We start from the raw sequence: 19,821 nt of genomic DNA on the forward strand, positions 1-19,821 counted from the left end.
CATTCACTCTCTTGTAATGAATAGTGTTGGTCATTTGTAACTAAGGAAAGCATCCATATACTTTGAACTTTCCTTCACCTAGTCCAATTGGTCCTTGGCATATGAGCCCATCATACCTCTGAATTTTGGCGATCAAGTAAACTAAGTATGAACTCATGTAGAAAGAACGAGTTTGTTCCAAGTTCCTTAGCTACTCATCCAAGTTATCACTTATCAATCTGGACCGGTTTATAACTCTGATTCCTTGTATCACTTCAGCAATGTAGAAGAAAGGTTATGTCACTTTCAAAGGGGCAGAAACAATGAAGAGTTGCACTCTTTCAAAGGGTGCTAATGGTGAAAGGGGGTGTCTCTTGCCAAAGGGCATACATGATGAAGAGGTGTGACCTCTCCCTCACATTGAGAGATATAAAGGAAAGGAATCAAAATCATCCAGTGGGAACAGAATCAATCAGATCAGATCAGAACTGTTAATAAGTTATAGGCAGTAACATCCTTGTTAGTGGCAGCGTCCAACTAGGAATTTGAACATAATCCAGGAGGGAAACAATCAGACCAAGGCAAGTAAGAGTTCAAACATAAATCCAAGAACATAACGGACAGATCAAGGAAACACATAATAGAAACATCAAATAATCCTGGGAAAGGGGAAATTTTGGAAAAGAGAAGAATAAGGACGAAACTCCAATCTGAAAACAGTTCAAACCTTAAAAAGATCTCAGTTCCGATCATAGCAGAAAGCAATCTACAGTAGATTGAAGGCATCGCTTATGCCAACAACCAAGCATCAACACAAATCGTATTAGTCAAGTCTGCAGAAGCAAGGACCAAGGTACAAACTGACTTCATGTGACAAGGCGTTTAATACAAATCTGCAAATAAATATATAACTGGATATGTTTGGAAACGCAGTAGCAATATTTATATAAGATTATTCCATGTAAGATATATGCACTTGAAGAAGTGGTCCAATTTGTTTGTTGCATCTTGTGGGAAGAGGGCAGAGGTGCAATCCAGTGGTGACAAGGGGCTCACAAGTGGTCATAAGAACTCTTGGAGTCAAGGAACCAGTTACACTCTCTATGCCAGACTCACAAGATAATGTGTGTATATGTAATGGGCTTGGAGGGACAGCAACTTGGGTTGCCAAGTCTAGCAAGGAGGTTAGAAGCAACCATTCCTTGGACTTGGTAGATGATGGACCCAAGCAACCCTTTCATGTCTCATATACCCATTCTTTCTATTGTTACATTAGAATGGGTTATAGCTGATTAAGAATGGATATGCTTGTAGGTGATTGCCTTTACTTTTGGGTGCAGGTTGTCCTTCCAAGACTACACTCATCCAATTAGTTATGTGTCCAACCTTAATCCCACTTATATCATTCATGATTTTCTTGATAAAGAAATAATCACATTGTAGTATTGAAATAATGATTAGTTTCAAATAATCAGAATAGTAATTGTCTCCTAATTAATCAATTTAAATCATAAATGTATTGAAACAGATTAATTATTATTAAAACTGGCCTATATCTAGTAGGGGACATTACAATTGGTATCAGAGCTTTTATCTTGTCATCCTGCAGGGTAAACATTAATCAATGAATCATTCTAGTCAATGTGAAGGAATCTAACAACACGTTTGTTTATGTGTTTGCATAAATCCATGTGTATGCTTCTCGTTTTTATGTGTTTACTCCATGTTTGCATAAATCCATGTGTATGCTTTGCATTTTCATGTGTGTGCTCCGTGTTTGGTTCATACCTGATGTGTTTCCCGCATGATAATTTCATATGTGTTTTCAAGCAATTTCATACTGAATCATTTTTGTGTTGGAATTGTTGACATAAAGGTCAAGAAGATATTCATTATCTTAGATGAATGAATGAGATTAATAGACAATTGAATATGGTCATTGATGTCAAGGGATGTTAATCGTGATGTCCAACGTAATCTATGTCAAGGAAATCATAGAAGGGCATAGGCCACTAATTGATAAGCAGTATTAATTAAAGCAACCACTATGGCCAACTTGTGCTATAAAGTGAATGACTACCTTAGTGCAACAAAGAAATCCATACTAATCTAAGTGGAGATTATATTGTCCAAAATACATGTTTGAAAGCAATGCTTTGGTTAATAAAGGATTGCATTTAATGAATATTTGTTTGAAATAAAGCAATAACTAATATGTGCTATGATTAGCCAAGATAAACCAAAGGCAACAAGTTCAAATGATATTGAGCAGTTGGATAAGAAGTTTGCAGTGAATGGTATTACTAACTTAATGAGTCTAGGTTATGAAAAGTGGAGAGTTTATTTCTGAGAATTAAGACAAATAGACAAAGATGAAGGTTTATTTGTAGCGATTTAACTGAAGACTAGAGCAGCAATGATCACTAAGACATGAAGTAAGACAAAGGCAGTAGATGATGAGTCAGTGACAAGTAGCAAATATATAATGATCGACAATAAGAAAAAAAGATGAATGGCAACTTCCTTAACTATTATATTAAAGCAGCACTAAGAATAAACAAAAATCAATATAATTAAAATATGGGCGTCTTTCTATAGACTATGCAACGATTACACTTCATGTGATGTCCCCTTCTAGTTGACATCTGTCAGCTGAGTAGATTAGCCTATCACTGACCCTCGTAGGCTGATGAGGTTGGTTAGAGGGTCTCCTGGAGATTGATTCTTCTTCTTTAGAGTGAGCATTATAGGACTGGCTTTCATTTGAGGTCTCCAGGACTCCATTTGAGACACTTTCTATTTTTAGCAGTCGTGCTATTTTTAGCCAGTGGGTTGGGCAGTGGCAGAGTATGGCTTGGCAGTCTCCAGTTCTGATGGCAGGCAATTTTGATGGATACTTAGAGAGATATTAAAATTTAATTACTTTATTTAAATATTAAATGGCAAACTTTAATGTTTTAATATTTTAAAGTCACTTTAAGTTATAACTTAAGTGAGGGTCTATTTCTCATCGGATGGGGCCACTTTTATATTAAACTGAAAAGAGATTTATTTTTGAAGCTTCAATAGTCAAAAATAAATATTAAAAGTTAAAACATAATTTTAATGCCAAATCGTACTTTTCTTGGGAATAGCGCCAAACCCTAAAGGGAAGAGATAAAAGAAGTTTTTAGGTCTTCTTTTCATTATGTGAAGATTTGATATTGAGTTTGCTCTGAGGAGACTTTTGGCTTGAGGGTTTTAGCAGGGGTTTCTTCCTGCAGATGATCTGAGAGTATCAGTACAGGAAAACGGTGGATTTCTGTGCATCAGCATTAGAGGCTATGAAATATCAGTTGATTTTGCTTTTCAGTTGGTTTTATCCAGGAACCAAGATTGGGCAGATTAGACAGGGTTTTATTCATTTTATGCAAAGGATTGATTGCAACCACAGAGTCAGAGCAGAGGCAGAAATAAGTGTGTTTACAGCTGGGGTTTTTGTGCATGTACGACCTGCAGATTTGTCGTACCTTTCTTCCTTGAAAGGGTACGATTTTGTTGAAGTAGTCCAAAAATTCTGAAATAAAATCCTAAAGGAGACGCCTAGTTGGTAGCTTCAGTTTGAGCTGCTAAACTCACCATTCTGGGTAGTTTGGACTGATAAATAATTTTGCTGTCATTATTTACTGCTGTACAACAAGAAGGACAAATAAGGGGTTTCATAAATTTGAGGTATTTGACAATAAAACTTCTTGGTCTTGTCTGATTTCTTTATTGAAGGTGTTTATGCAAATTGGATGTAATCAGGGTTTGATAATCCTATTTTCTAAAGTTCAATTAATTTCCAGCTCTTTCCAATGTTGCTTTTTGCATACTATTTGTTCAAAACTAGCCTTGTTAGAAATTGCAAAATTGTTGTCCTCATTTTTGTTTTAAAAAATGAAGGACCATTACATAAAATTTTTGTGAAAAAATGAAAAATTTAACTCTATGGCACACTTCCCAAGGCAAAATTTCGACTAATCTTTGGACTGGCTTAATCCTTAATCCATCCTCGAACTACGTTTCGAATTTCGTCGAATTCTGGGTTCGTTTGCTATGTCTTTCCTTCAATTTTGGGTTTTAAAACCCCGACTGCAGGTGGAGAATTTTCTTCAAACTGCAAGTTTTATTGATTTTCATTGTTTTGGTCTTTGTAGGGGAATTTTTGGCTTATTACATGTGCACTTTTATTCAAAGATGAATACTTGTAATTTGTTTTGAATTCCCCTTTTATTGTTTTTATTTATTTTTAATTGTTTTTAGTCTTGTTTAGTTAAAATAGGGATTTTTTGGCTAAATTACACAAGTAAACTTGCAGTTTGGTCTAAAAACCCCTATTTTAATGGTTTTTACATGTAATAGAAATTTTAAATCCCCATTACATATGTGCAAGCAAGTATAACTTGTTGTAGGGATTTTATTTCCCTTTTACAAGTATTTAAAACTTGCATTTCTCTCCAAAAAACCCGATTTTGCCTTGCAAGTGCATTTTTGACAATTGAAAACTTGCACACAATTGAAAACTTGCACTTTGGTCTAAAAAACCCGATTTTGCTCATAAAGTGCATTTTTGACATTTTAAACTTGCTATTTGGCCAAAAAATCCTGATTTTGCCCAACATGTTGAAAAAGTGAAATTTTAAACTTGTTATATCTTCTAAAAAACCCGATTTTCATTGTTTCAATGCATTTCGAACTTGTTATTGGTTCCAAAAAACCCGAATTGCAAGGAAAAACGTTTTTTTTTTTGAGGATTTTAGGCAAATTTTTGTGGAGATTTTTTGGGAAATAAAAGGCATTTTGGATTCCTCCCTATTTTTATGCATTTTCAAACACCTTTCACGCCACATGGAGGTTAAGATTGCTGGTTTTTAGCTTTATAACAGCAGCCACGTTTTTTCAAAAAACCATGTTTTTTTACCATTTGGAATGCCACGAATCAGCAATGTTATGAATCGTTTTGGCTTGGTATGCTAAGGCGTTGAGGTTAGAAAGAGTCTTGGCCATTTTCCATGCCATTTCTCATGCATTTGCTGCCACGTTTTTCAGTTTTGGGCATTTTTTTAAAAACGTGGCTAGGGTTTTGGAATGCAGTTAATTTCTTTTTTAAGAGTTCTCCTTCCTTCTTTCAAAGATTGATCATCTTTTTGAAGAAGGCATTTTCAGTTTGGAGCAAGGTAAGATTTCTTTTCTTCTTGTTTCATTTTTCTTGTTTTTTTTGTTTTTTTATTTTTTTTTTGTTTCAATTTTTCTTGTTTTCAAATATGTTGGTTCTTCCCCAAAAATTAGATTTTGTGAGAGAGATTTTCCCCTTTGTAAAGCAATTTTAGAATTGCATTGTTCTTCCCCATTTTCCCTCTTTACTTGTATTCAGGATTCTAAATCCCGATTACAAGTTGGATGAAAATCATTGTTCTTCCCTTACGGATAAAAGATTTAACCATCTTTTGTTTAAATATGAAGTTGCAAAGATGAGAAATACCCATCCTTTCAAAATCGGGTTTTTGGAACCGGATTACATGTTGAAAATTTCTTCCCATTTTCTTGAAGATGATCTTCCCAAAATCTTTTCATATTCATTTCCATCATCCATACATACCATTTCATCCACTCATTTCACACCTTCATTCATTTTCCCCATTTAAAGTCTACCTGCAGTCAGCCATCCAGAACCCGAAATTGGTCCAAAATGCACTCAAAAAACACTTGAAAATGAGTCTTAAAGGTCCAATTACAAGTGCAACCTTGTAGTTACCCATTACGCATATGAGGTTGCATGTTTGTTCCCCGCAATTGCAAGTTAATGCTCTTGTTTTCCCCACACATGTAATGCAACTTCCAAAACCCGAAATTCACTTGTGAGCCCATTTTTGCATCAATTTCTCTCTTCCCTTGTCAATCCGGTTTGCACACACGATCTACCAAATCAATGGATTAAGGCATGGGCCTTATTTTGCAAGCAAATTTCAAGAATGGAGGACGATACAGAAAAGAGATACAACAACAATTCATGGTTGCGAGCATAGAGTGCTTTCAAGACAAAGATGGTCATGACATGAAAAGAGGAAGGCAACCCTTTCCCTCTTGAAAAGATAGTACTACCCCAAGCAAGAAGACAAGGATGCAAGTTCCCGTTCCGGTTCAAGATGTCTTTACCAATCCAGAATACTTCAAGTTCTAGCATCCTGAAGCGACATGAAGATCATCACAGACAAAGGATGATGCAGTTAGAGTTGTGTCTTTAGACACATGGAATAGTTTTAGAGTTGTGTCTTTAGACACATGAAATAGTTTTAGTTATGCATTTGTAATTTTGTTTTGACAAGTTACATGTAAAAGTATTTTTTGTAAAATGCAAGTTACACATTACTTGCACTTTTGTAATTACATGTAAGGCAACTACAAGTTGTGTCCAATTAGGACTGTAGTTGGAATAAGCTTAGTCTAATCTGATTTGAAGTCTTTGAGCTGCAAGTAGAGAAGATTAATTAAAATAGGAAAATCTCTAGAAGGAACAGCAAGTCTTTGAGCTTGCATCTATTCTTGAGGAAAAATTATTGTTTGATAAGAAATAGTAGCAAGTCTTTGAGCTTGCATTAGTTCTTGTCTTTGTGTTGAAAGAATAGATTATTCCAATCTTTGAGCTGTTGTCTTTTATTCGTTGTAAAATTTAGTATAGCAAAGGGTAGATAGGACTTCCAATAGTCAAGTCTTTGAGCTTGATATTGCTGTCCCGTCCCGAAGGAAGTGACGGGAGTCTTTGAGCTTTCAGGAAACTTCATTTCCTTTCTCTCATTTTTATTTAAAGTTGTTACCATTATTATACATTTTCTTGCTATCACTTTTCTAAGGAGAGAAAAGGATATAGGCTTCCTTGAAGAAAGAAAGAAGACTGCTGTCCCATCCTGTTTTTATTTCAGTTTTAGATAGATAGGGGGAGCCTTCCCTTAATTAGGAGAGTTTCATACTCACACACTGTGGTTGAAGCCACAATTTTGTTTGCTTTCACGAGTGTACAAAATTTTCAACCAACAAAAATACAAAACATAAAACACATCAGGTTCAACTAAACCTCCGTTGTCTGAGTTGAGAACCCTTGTTAGGTTCTTACAGTGGTATTAGAGCTAAATCCTGCCATCCTAAGGGTTTAGAAGTTACATGCAGTCACAGGAAGCAGGTTCACACAGGTATTACACGCGCAGTAGAGCTCTCCTTGAAGGAAAACAGGGTCTTAATAGGCAGTCAGACGCTATGGGTGTTAGGCATACAGGCAGCCCACCCAGAGGCCATAGAGCTGAGGATGAGGAGACAAGAGAATTTTTTAGGACTATGGCTACGGGGCAGTAGCAGGTTGCTCAGGCTTTACAGGCACTCACCACCGTGATGGAGCGTATGAATCCTCCAAACCAACACAATCAGGAACTAGAGGATAATAGGAGTGTAGCCAGTATTCCTAGACCTCACAGGGCAGCTACACGCACAGTTGACAGGCCTTCAAGGCCTAATTTCTTGGTAGAGGAACCCGAGGATGTTGCTAGAGCTGAGGCAGAGCCTGTTTTTGTGGATAATGTCATGACTATGCATGATGAGTGGAGTCTTCTTCCACCTGATGTTAGGCAGAATCTGAATTTTGATCAGTTTATGAGACAAAAACGTGAGGTAGAGAGAAATAGGCAGGAGAGGAGGCCTCATTTCCAACATAGAGATCTTGAGTTTGCCACAAGCAAGCTCACTCTACCTTATTATGATGGCAGTGGTGCAGTTATAGCTAGGTCCTGGATCCATAAATTGGATACATACTTCACACTGAGACCCATGACTGAAAGGGATGCAATTAAGTTTGCAACCTTTCATTTGGACGGTACTGCACATGAGTGGTGGCATAATGGACTCATCACTCTCCAACATGATGAGATTACCACCTATCAGGGGTTTGCTGATTTGTTAGTGGAGAGGTTTGATAAGAAAGACTCAGAGTCTTACTTCCGTGAGTTAGTACAGCTGAAACAAACAGGGAACTTGGAGGTGTATGTTTCAAAGTTTTTGAAATTGTCATGCATGGTAAATAACAGGTCAAACCAGCGGTTAGTAGTCTTGTTTATAGAGGGACTCATGGAGCCTTTGAGAGGTTGGGTCAAAGCATTTGATCCCCCAACACTTCTACTTGCCATTAAAAAGGCACGAAGTATGGATGTGACAGCCACACAGAATAAATTTGGGTCAAAAGGGTCAACGTCTTTTCAAGATAATAAGAATTACAGCGAAGGGAAGGAAAAATCAGACTTTAAAAATGATTACAAAGGGAAGACGGCAGCTCCCCCCTTAGATCGTGAGACACTTAACGATTTGAGGCAGAAAAAACTATGTTTTTATTGCAAAGGTCCATATGATGCCAACCATGACTGTTCTTTGAGGCCTAAGGGCAAGGCAAACAGAGTAATGTGGGCATATTATGAAGATTCAGAATCTGATCAAGAAGGTCAGCCTATTGGTTATGATGATTTAGAGGCTGAAAATGACACACAAGGTCCTCCGAGACTTGACAAGATGGATGCAGAAGGTGATGAACACCTTAAGGAGGCACTTCTCACTAGTATTCAGCAGGAAGGGTCATTCAGAATGAGAGGAGTATTTGCTGGTCAGAAAGTTATTACCCTACTAGATATTGGAGCCACACATAACTTTATTGATGCCAGGTTAGTTGAGAAGAGAGGAATCCAAACAGAGGAGTTTGAGGGCATCCGTGTGAGGGTGGCAGATGGTTACACTTTAAAGTGTAACAGGATGATTACACAACTCCCATTGCGTGTAAACAATTATGAGTTCAAAACTGATTTCTATGTGGTTCAGATGCGTGATACAAATTTGGTCCTTGGTATGAGGTGGTTGCATGAGCTAGGCAAGTTTACACTTGACTTGCAGGAGATGGAGATGTCTTTCACTGTTGATGGAAAGACACATGTGCTGAAAGCTATTAAGGACAACAACTTTAGGATGATTACACTCAGGCGGATGGAGAGGCTTGTACGCCATGATCAGACTGAGTGGGCATCAAAGTGTATGATTATGCCTATACAGCAGGATGCTTAGAAAGTTGAATATCATCCTGACATTCAGATACTGAGAACCAAACATAACAAGGTTTTCAGTGACATACCATCAGGGAGGCCACCAGATAGGGGTTTTGAGCACATCATTGAGCTAGAGGAGGGTGCGAAGCCAGTGATGATTACTCCATACAGACATCCGAAGCGCCTGAAAGATGAAATAGAGAAAACCATATAGGAGCTTCTGGCTATGGGACATATTCGGCCTAGTAAGTCCCCCTTTGCTTCTTCAATTGTTTTGGTGAAGAAGAAGGATGGCACATTGTGGATGTGTATTGATTACAAGGTCCTTAATAAGCGGACGATCAAAAACAAATATCCCATTCCGTGTATTGATGAGCTCATAGATGAGTTACATGGTGCCTATTTTATTTCAAAGATTGATTTGATATCAGGCTATCACCAGATTAGTGTCGGTGAGCAGGATATTGAGAAGACTACTTTTCGTTGTCATTTTGGACATTTTGAGTTTGTGGTTATGCCATTTGGGCTAACCAGTGCACCTGCTACTTTTCAGTCCACAATGAACAAAGTCTTCAGACATCAGTTGAGGAAATCAGTATTGGTGTTCTTTGATGATATATTGGTTTACAGTCGTACTTGGGAGGAGCACCTCAGTCACCTAGATACAGTTTTGAGCATTCTGGGTAGGGTGTCCTTGTATGCCAAGGAATCCAAATGTGACCTTGGAATGACTGAGTTATTGTACTTGGGCCATATTATCAGTGTAGAGGGAGTGCGGATGAATCCAAAGAAGATCTGTGCTATTGTAGATTGGCCTACTCCAGTGAACCTTACTCAGTTGTGTGGGTTCTTGGGCCTATGTGGTTTCTATCGCCGTTTTGTTAACGGTTATTCACACCATGCAACACCTTTGACAGACTTGATGAAGAAGGGTGCCTTCTTATGGACTCCTGAGGCCCAGGAGTGTTTTGATAGGTTCAAGGAGCTCATGACTTCATGTCCAGTACTTGCTACACTTGACTTCTCGAAGTCATTTGAGTTGCAATGTGATGCCTCTGGTGAGGGCATTGGTGCGGTGCTTATGCAGGACAAGCACCCTATTGCATATGAGAGTAGGAAACTCCGTGGACCTGAGAGGAGTTACAACATTTATGATAAGGAAATGTTGGTCATAATGCATGCACTAGCCAAGTTTAGACAGTACTTAGTGGGCAACAAGTTCTGCATTAAGATTGACCACAATAGTTTGAGACATTTCCTTGGGCATCGTGATTTAAATGACAAGCAACAAAAGTGGGTCAGCAAACTTCAGGCTTATAACTTTGATATTTCCTATATCAAAGGCACACAGAATGTAGTTGGAGATGCCTTGTCACGTCGTCCCCACCTGAGTTCTATGGTCCAGATAGCAGAGGATTGGCAGCATATTATATTGGTAGAGTATGCCAAAGATAGCTGGGCTGCAGGTGTGATAGAGGGATCAGTAGTGGACAGAAGGTATACAGTTGTAAACGAATTGATCATTTACAAGGGCAGAGTGTACTTGATCCCAGGATCAGAGTTGAGGAGTAGGGTACTGGCTGTGGTTCTTTCATGATGAACTGATGGCAGGACATCTCGAGTTTTTCAAAACCTACAGACAGGTTCGTGAGTGCTTCACTTGGAAAGGGCTCAAGGCGGATGTTCTGCAGTATGTTAGAGAGTGCCCTGTTTGTCAGCAAAATAAACAGGAGCATACATACCCTGCTGGTTTACTTCAGCCACTTCCAATTCCTGACAGGAAGTGGGAATGTCTATCTATGGATTTCATCACAGGGTTGCCGAGAGCACAGGGACATGATTGCATATTTGTGGTTGTGGATCGTTTGATGAAGTATGCCCACTTCTATCCGATTACCACCACTTATTCAGCTATTCAGGTAGCAGAGTTGTTCTTCAAAGACGTATTCAGATTACATGGCTTGCCTCAGACTATTGTCAGTGATAGGGATACTCGGTTTTTGAGCCATATTTGGCAAGAGCTTTTTAGACTTTGTAGGACCGAGCTTACACCAAGCACCAGTTACCACCCTCAGATTGATGGTCAGACTGAGATAGTTAATAAATGGGTAGAGGGATACCTCAGGAACTATATTTCAGGGCAGCAAAAGGCGTGGGTGAAGTGGATTTACCTCTGTGAGTATTGTTACAATACCACTCACCACATGTTCATTCCGATGACACCATTTACAACACTGTACGAGTATGAGCCTCCTGGTTTCATTGACTTATTGCTGAGTGATTGTAGGGTGCCTAGTGCGGGAGACATGCTACAGGAGAGCCAGGACATTGTGAAGACTCTTAAGGAGAATATAGCCAAAGCACAGAATCAGCAAAAGCAATATGCTGATTAGAAGAGGACAAAGAGGTCATTTGCGGTAGGAGACATGGTGTATTTGATGTTGCAGCCATATCGGCAGTCTACTCTCAGGAGGAGTGGAGCAGAGAAGCTCAAGCCACGATATTATGGCCCTTTCAGAGTGACCAGGCGTATAGGTGAGGTGGCTTATGAGTTGGATTTACCGATAGATAGCAAAGTACACAATGTGTTTCACGCGTCATGTCTCAAAAAGGTGTTGGGACACCGTATTGTTCCTTCTACAGTTTTACCACCCCTGGATGATGAGGGGAAGTCGATACTTGTACCTGAGGCTATCATTGAGTTCAGGGAGAGGAATTTCAGGAGACGTACTATCACAGAGTACTTGGTGAAATGGAAGGATTTGCCGGTAGAGGATGCTACTTGGTAGAGCGAGGAGATTTTACAGCATCCGGAGTTGAGATTGCTTGAGGACAAGCAATTTTAGGAGGGGCGGATTGTGATGTCCCCTTCTAGTTGACATTTTGGTCAGTTGCGTAGATTAGCCTATCACTGACCCTCGTAGGCTGATGAGGTTGGTTAGAGGGTCTCCTGGAGATTGATTTTTCTTCTTCAGAGTGAGCATTACAGAACTGGCTTTCATTTAAGGTCTCCAGGACTCTGTTTGAGACACTTTCTATTTTTAACAGTCCTGCTATTTTTAGCCAATGGGTTGGGCAGTGGCAGAGTATGGCTTGGCAGTCTCCAGTTTTGACGGCAGACAATTCTGATGGATACTTAGAGAGATATTAATATTTAATTACTTTAATTAAATATTAAATGGCAAACTTCAATGTTTTAATATTATAAAGTCACTTTAAGTTATAACTTAAGTGAGGGTCTATTTCTCATCGGATGGGGCCACTTTTATATTAAACTGAAAAGAGATTTATTTTTGAAGCTTCAATAGTAAAAAATAAATATTAAAAGTTAAAACATAATTTAATGCCAAATTGTACTTTTCTTGGGAATAGCGCCAAACCCTAAAGGGAAGAGATAAAAGAAGTTTTTAGGTCTTCTTTTCATTATGTGAAGATTTGATATTGAGTTTGCTCTGAGGAGATTTTTGGTTTGAGGGTTTCAGCAAGGGTTTCTTCCTACAGATGATCTGAGAGTATCAGTACAGGAAAACGGTGGATTTCTGTGCATCAGCATTAGAGGCTGTGAAATATCAGTTGATTTTACTTTTCAGTTGGTTTTATCCAGGAACCAAGATTGGGCAGATTAGACAGGGTTTTATTCATTTTATGCAAAGGATTGATTGCAGCCACAAAGTCAGATCAGAGGCAGAAATAAGTGTGTTTACAACTGGCGTTTTTGTGCATGTATGGCCTGCAGATCTGCCGTACCTTTCTTCCTTGAAAGGGTACGATTTTGTTAAAGGAGTCGTCCAAAAATTCTGAAATAAATCCTAAAGGAGACACCTAGCTGGTAGCTTCAGTTTGAGCTACTAAACTCACCATTCCGGGTAGTTTGGACTGATAAATAATTTTGCTGTCATTATTTACTGCTGTACGGCCGCAAGGACAAATAAGGGGTTTCATAAATTTGAGGTATTTGACAATAAAACTTTTTGGTCTTGTCTGATTTCTTTATTGAAGGTGTTTATGCAAATTGGATGTAATAAGGTTTTGATAATCCTATTTTCTGAAGTTCAATTAATTTCCAGCTCTTTCCAATGTTGCTTTTTGCATACTATTTGTTCAAAACTAGCGTTGTTGTTAGAAATTGCAAAATACAAAACATAAAACGCATCAAGGTCAACTAAACCTCGGTTGTCTGAGTTGAGAACCCTTGGTAGGTTCTTACACTTCACAAGGGAGAATTCAAGTTTGGTTTATGAACTAGTCTCGAAAGGTATTGAGTTGTGTAAATTCTTCAAGGCAAGTGGCAGTGATTAAAGTAAACAATATATGCAACAATTGATACACCATATGACTTGCATATACATAATAAAAAATAGTGCTTATCAAAGAGTCTAGAAGCAGCGCTTAGTTAAAGTAAGAAATCTAAGAGTCTATAAGCAGTGCTTAGTTAAGTAAGACACCGTTGAAAGTTAAGTGCAACGATTTCATTAGACAGTGATTACTAAAGGTAATCACTGTAAGCAGTGTATAGAAAGTTAAGTGCAACGATTTCATCTTCTTCTTGCATTGTTTTTTGTTTGTATTTAATTTATATATGTAATATGTCAACAATAAATTTTGACACTAACACCATACAACTACTTCACTTGGAAGACTAAACTGACTGTTATTGTGGGCTAAGGCTTCGTTCTAGGTAACACAAGAAATTGAAATAGAACCTAATTCAGATGCGGAAGAATTAAATGGCTAAACAAATGTGAGGCATATGGATTCCCTTGTTTTGTTGTATCCCTTGGTCTTCTTTTTCATGTTGGAACACCTAAGGAGATTTATGACAAGCTAAAAGAGTAGTTTGGTTAAACAGACAAAATAAGAGGTCATAAACTTGGAAATGACTTAATTAGTCCGAGTCCAAACAACCTAGACAGCATTTAGGACATGACATAATTCAAGTAATTAAGAATGCTACTTAAGGATTGTAACATTGAAAATGACTCAAGTTGATCTCGTTTGTTGTGAAAATTTGGTCTTAATTTTTTTGTCTTTGTTTTGTCATCTCATGCTACGAAAGTGCTCGGGGAATTGAATTCACTCTTCCTTTATTGCTTTTTCCAAGTCTCATTGAGTACTAGGACAAATTCATTTAGATGGGCACCATAAAATCTTCAAAATTCCATGCATTGGTTGAATGCCAATGGTAAGTGTAATAAAGCTTTCTGGTAACATTGAAAAGAAGCAAATGAATAAGAAACAAGCCTCGTTTAAGAACAAATCACAATCCTCATTTTGCTTAAAAGGTTAATCCACAGATCCTCGTTTCTTCAAAATGGGACTCATAGCAGAATGAGAAGGTTGAATGTGGGTATTTTAAAATTACCTTGTGCTAAATAAGTTTACTCAGGTTAGTTATCATGAATATTATTATCAAGTTAGTCATCATGCATATTATTATTATATATACTTGTTTTTCTGATTAGGGAACATGAATGCAGGTTGATGTTTGGTCAGCTGGTATTCTATTGTATCAGATGGTTTTTGGAAGGCGACCCTTTGGCCATGATCAGACTCAAGAAAGAATTCTCAGGGAAGATACAATTATAAAAGCCCGTAAGGTGGAATTTCCAGCACGTCCTGCTGCTTCAAATGAGGCAAAGGTGGGTTCTGTTTGCAGTTAGAACATGCTGCTTTTGTCCCATTCATACAAATTTAGGATATAGGAGGTTTTAACTGATTAGACCTTGGTTTTGAAATCTTCCAGGAGCTTATAAGGCGATGTTTGACATACAACCAAGTAGAGAGACCAGATGTGCTTACCATAGCTCAAGATCCCTATCTATCTTATGTCAAACGAAAGCCGTGATTTGTATCATAGACCAATCCTGCTCACAGAGTACAGCTTTCAAGTAATGGTGTGGTGAGACGATCAACTGCATTTTGTTGACAGATGATTCTAGCTTAAATTGTGTCACAATTGTATACATCTTGAGGTGTTGCTGGGGCCAGGCCATGCTTTCTTGTCAGCTATCAGAATACCGATCTGTATGGATTGTAAATTTGAAATATTTGAGGTGCAATTTATTTTCTGTTCTATTTAATTTTGTTCCATTTTCTGAAGCCCAGAAGCTGCTTATAAATTTCTAACTGCTGACATCAGAATTTCTCCAATACTGACAGCGACGTACTGATATGCATTTGCGGTACTTCACCATCTCAAACTTAGAAGATTGCATTAAAAATTAAACATCAAAAAATATAAATGAAAGAATTGTAATGCTATGTTGTGGTTTTAGGATGTTTCGATTTCTATCGGGCAATTCTTCTCTATATTTGAACCGACAGAAGAAGGTCAAGTGCAATGATGGGTGCATCATCTATTATGGACATGATGTGAGTCATCAGTCGTATCACGTATATAATAGGTGCCGCTCCTCACTCTACCAGTATAGTTTAGGAAGTCAACTATAGTGGGTTTAAAAAACAACAAAGTGAATGAAGGCTTTTCAGATAAGCTCGTATTTGTAAATAGTTATTGCAGCATTAGTCTTTCTGACAAGAATTTGAATTATCTATCTAAACTTCATGGTTTGTACTGCAAAAACTCCTAATATCTTCGTGTGTTAGATTTTTTTCCATCCTACTTTGGCTGTCATGGTTGTGGGACATATATCTCCCAGGCCTGTTCTTTATCATTATTCTGGAACAAAAGTTGTGCTTTTTATACTTTAACACGACTATTTGGCCAATTAAAACGAGTTAATGCTCCTAAAACCATGGGAAAGGTCATCGTATGGTGTATAGCTGGTTTCCTCACCGACCCACAATCAAAGGTACCATGGTTCTAATGATTTGTAGGGGCATTTTGATAATTAAATTTAAGTCGGAATGTCATATTATGAATATATATTTCGCAGGCAGGAAAGAACATAATTAAACCTTGTTTTATGTATTAGAATCTCTGCTATAGATATATTGGCAAGGCTTAGTTTATTCCCAGTCTTTGTCATGAGGTGAAAACTGGAGGGATAATAAATCTAACAATATGAATAAAGTAACAAGAAAAAATCTTTGGGGGTGTCTCATAAGCCATGCTGGGGTGTTGGCTAGGCTAACTTAAAAAACGAAAAAAAAAAAGATGACCTTTCTCTAAATCTCTTTTGATCTAGTTTCAGGTCGCTACCTATGCGACACAGATCTCATGTGATTGTCACCATCATAGCTTTTTATATTCTGAACCATAAGAAATAATAAAATTTATTGAAGGCAAAACATGACACTTTTTTAAAAGATCAGTTTGGAATAGCAAAGTGAGTCAGACTGACAAGTAGCCTGCGTATGTTCTAATCTAAGTGGGATTATGTTTTACCGGTCTATTCATGCATGTTGGTACTGCTCTGTGCTGTTCCTCCATGCCAAATCATCGAGATTAAGAGTTGTTATTGTCAGTGCTGAATAGATTTGATCCCTTAAAGATGTTTTGGCTATTGTTTTCTAGGCAAATTCAAAAAAGAAAAACAAAACAAAACATATTCAGAATAGGTAGTCTTTTAGGTCACTGCCTATTGAAACACCAATTTAGTGCATGAAACCTCCCGTGGAATTCCACAGGGAATTGAATTTCCAATTACCTTTTATGTTGTTGAATGGGGTGTACAACCTTGCTTCCCTCTAGATTGGAACCAATCACCTTTGCAATATTGAGAAATGATTAATGAGTAGAAACACAATAACACAATATGATATTATGAAAAATTGGAGTCACTATTACAAAGCATTCATCTCCTCATGTAGAGTATGAGAGATGCAACTAACAATTATAAACACGACTGTTGTCTATAACCCAAAAATCTAATAATAATATAATAGCTAACAACAATAATACCAATTCAAACTTAAAAAGCTTTACTCCTCTACTTTGGCATTTCTATAAAACCAACTCCTGCTTGTTTTAATGTAATGGAAAATTGTTGTCATTGATTTCAAAGGAGAAATCAGAGGACACCATATTCATATTGTTGCTTGGGGAGGATCAATTTAGAAGTCTTATACAAAGCAGAATTTATCCTAGCATTGGTACATATACCATTTGATAAAGTTATTTAAACTATGTTGGCTAATCTTCCTTTTTGGGCGCCCCTTCTTGCTAAATAAAATGAAATAAATATTTAAAATCCCATTCGAGCTGACCCTCATCATTGGCACCCAATTGTGAAGTAAATTAAATTTGTCTTTTAGGCCGACACTATCTTGATGCCTGAGTTTGTTTTAAAAAAAGATTTTACAACAAATAAATTAAAATGAAGCCAATATGTGCGAAGTGTCACCTCTTGGGTGAAGGGGTGCATGTGTGGCATATAAAGGAAGATAATTTTGATTCGTAAGATGCAAGAACCTGATGCAAAATCTTTCTATACATGAGCAAACTTGAAGGAGCTTAAAATCATATTTAAAGAAGCTTTTAGAGCAAATTTATAATCAAAGATAGAGCCGAGTCTAAGAGATATAAGGCAGATTTACAGCAGTTTCTAAAGGTGATTTATAGCAAACTTAAGGCATATTGTGCCGGAGGTTTACTTGTAATAAGTCTAAGATTTTTTTGCTAGAGGTTAGCACATATCAAATTGAAAAGATTGGTGTTTCTTACTCGGTCAGAGTTCAATTGTGAGGATTGGTGTCTCTAGTGGGTTGGTGTCTACAAATATAAGTGGGAATTAGTGTCTCTAGTAGGTTGGTGTCTACAAAGATGTAAGAGAAGTCATTATATATAGGCAATTTTTTTCCCATGGTTTCTCCCAAAAAGTTTCCCACTAAGTCGTGTTCCCAATTGTTGATATTTTGAAGTTATTATTGTGGTTAATGATTTGAAATAGTTAAAAGGAAATTCTTATATTGATTCACCCCCTCTCAGTATAAGCTTGTGTTCATCATGACCATGGTGATTCTCCATCATTGGGAGGTCATGGGTCTTATGCGTGTGACATTTCATAGTGTGTCTTTCTCTAGCATGGGCTTCTCTTCTTGGCTTTGATTTTGACCCTAGCTTTAGCGTTTCAAGTGTTGCTCTAACTATGATTCCCTATAGGGTTGGTTCACCTTCTGCAATAGTTGAGGTCAATGCTGGTGGTGCCCGTCCTCTGGTGCTTGCTATTCCTTTTATTGTTGGTGATTGGAGCTTTGCAATGTTGATTGTGTTGGTGTTTCTCACCCTTTGAGGGAGAAAATACGTCCCTTCTCTTGTGCCAAATCCTCCTTGATGTTGGCTTGTGGCCAAGATGTGGTGGAAAATGAGGACTTCTATCAACGTAGTGGCTTTGTGTTTTAATAACCTTTGGCCTTCTTTGTCTAACATTCACACACGTGTTAGACTTTTGGAGGCCTCTTATGGCAAGTAAAATTGAGCTCTTCTCTTGTGTTTAAGGTTTCTTCATTGCTTCTTTTGTCTCTTTAGACGACAAGAGTTGATGTTAGGTAAGTTGTGGTCTTGGGGAGCACTTTCTCCATCAAGCCTTGGTCAATTTCTTTTAACATTCATATTGGGCCTCTAAATGTGCATCCGATGTGGATTAGATTGTTAAAAAATTTCCTCCAGTTTTGAGAGATTTTTGTTATGGGGCCATATGAAATTCTATTTGTCACTACTTGAAAGTTGATGATTCCACTTCCTACATGGGGCAATCTAGTTCTTCTCACATTCTGGTGGACATTGACATTTCCAAACCTATTCACAAGATGTGGTTTTGATGGTATGAGAAAGACCTTGGACTCAACTTCTTGATTAGTAATGCCTCCCTTTTAAATGTAGATGCCACTTCTCCATTAGTTACCTAGCTACATATTTTCCTCTCTATTGACATAAGGGATTGCTACTTGGTGGAAGAACACTAATGAAGGTCACTTGACTATTTATGCCTCCAATTCTTTGTTGGATGGCTCCTCTCAAGATGAGGATGATTCCTGAGCTTTTGTTGCAACTTTGACATGCCTTCAAAACCCATTTAAGGAACATCATACCACAATCTCATGGCCCACTTTTCCTTTGCTTCAAATTGGCTTTAGATTCTTTCTTCACTTGTTGATGGGCTCTTTGTGGGGGAATCCTCTCTTCCCTCATTCTGAGAATCTGGAAGATAATATATCTTGGACAGTTGTTAGGAGGAAAAATGTTATTCCTAAACCATTATCCTAGACTTATGCTAGAGTGTTGGGTGAAAGGCCAATTCGTACAAGGCCTGGTATTGTCAAAGTGGGATCTTGGGGATCCTATCTCTATCATTTGTTTGTAGTTATTTTCAATAGCTTGACTATAGCTATACCTTACTCTTTTGGAAGTGTTGTTACTTTGTTGATTTAGGCTAGCTTGGGCTTGTTTTGACTTACCTTATGACAACTTTTTTAAAGTGTTGGGACCCTTGTTTTCCCACTTAATCTAATAAAAAGCAACAATACACATGACTAAAGTCAATATGGTAAGTTTTATTTTCTAACACCTCTTTTAGAGCTTATAGTTTTAAAATCAAAATATGCTAAATGAAAAGAAAAAATGTTGATTGAAAACTAAAACAACAGGACCAAAGAGAAACATGCATTCTTCAAAAATTTCAAGATAGTTCTTGGACTAGGTAAAACTTCTTCAAGTCGCTTCATAACCTTCGTGAAGGTGTAGCTCTCAAGTTGAATTGTCTAATTCCTAGATTTCATCTTTTCAAATACTTGAATTATGACACCCAAATTATTGGACAATTATCAATGTTGAGTTACATATGCAATG

General features: G+C 37.6%; 1 protein-coding gene across 4 annotated transcripts in view; it reads left to right on the forward strand.

Moving 5' to 3' along the window:
* The window catches only part of LOC131052781 (serine/threonine-protein kinase TOUSLED), a 167,900-nt gene extending 152,540 nt beyond the window's left edge, over window positions 1-15,360 (forward strand). For all 4 annotated transcript variants that reach the window (XM_057987403.2, XM_057987402.2, XM_057987401.2 and 1 more), the window contains exons 17-18: window positions 14,549-14,710; window positions 14,815-15,360. In XM_057987403.2, coding sequence (XP_057843386.2) covers window positions 14,549-14,710; window positions 14,815-14,916 — 264 coding nt within the window. In that variant the 3' untranslated portion in view covers window positions 14,917-15,360. The remainder of the gene's footprint in view (window positions 1-14,548; window positions 14,711-14,814) is intronic.
* The last annotated feature ends 4,461 nt before the right edge of the window (window positions 15,361-19,821 follow it).

Source organism: Cryptomeria japonica, chromosome 6 (assembly GCF_030272615.1).
Source record: "Cryptomeria japonica chromosome 6, Sugi_1.0, whole genome shotgun sequence".
NCBI classification, from domain to species: domain Eukaryota; kingdom Viridiplantae; phylum Streptophyta; class Pinopsida; order Cupressales; family Cupressaceae; genus Cryptomeria; species Cryptomeria japonica.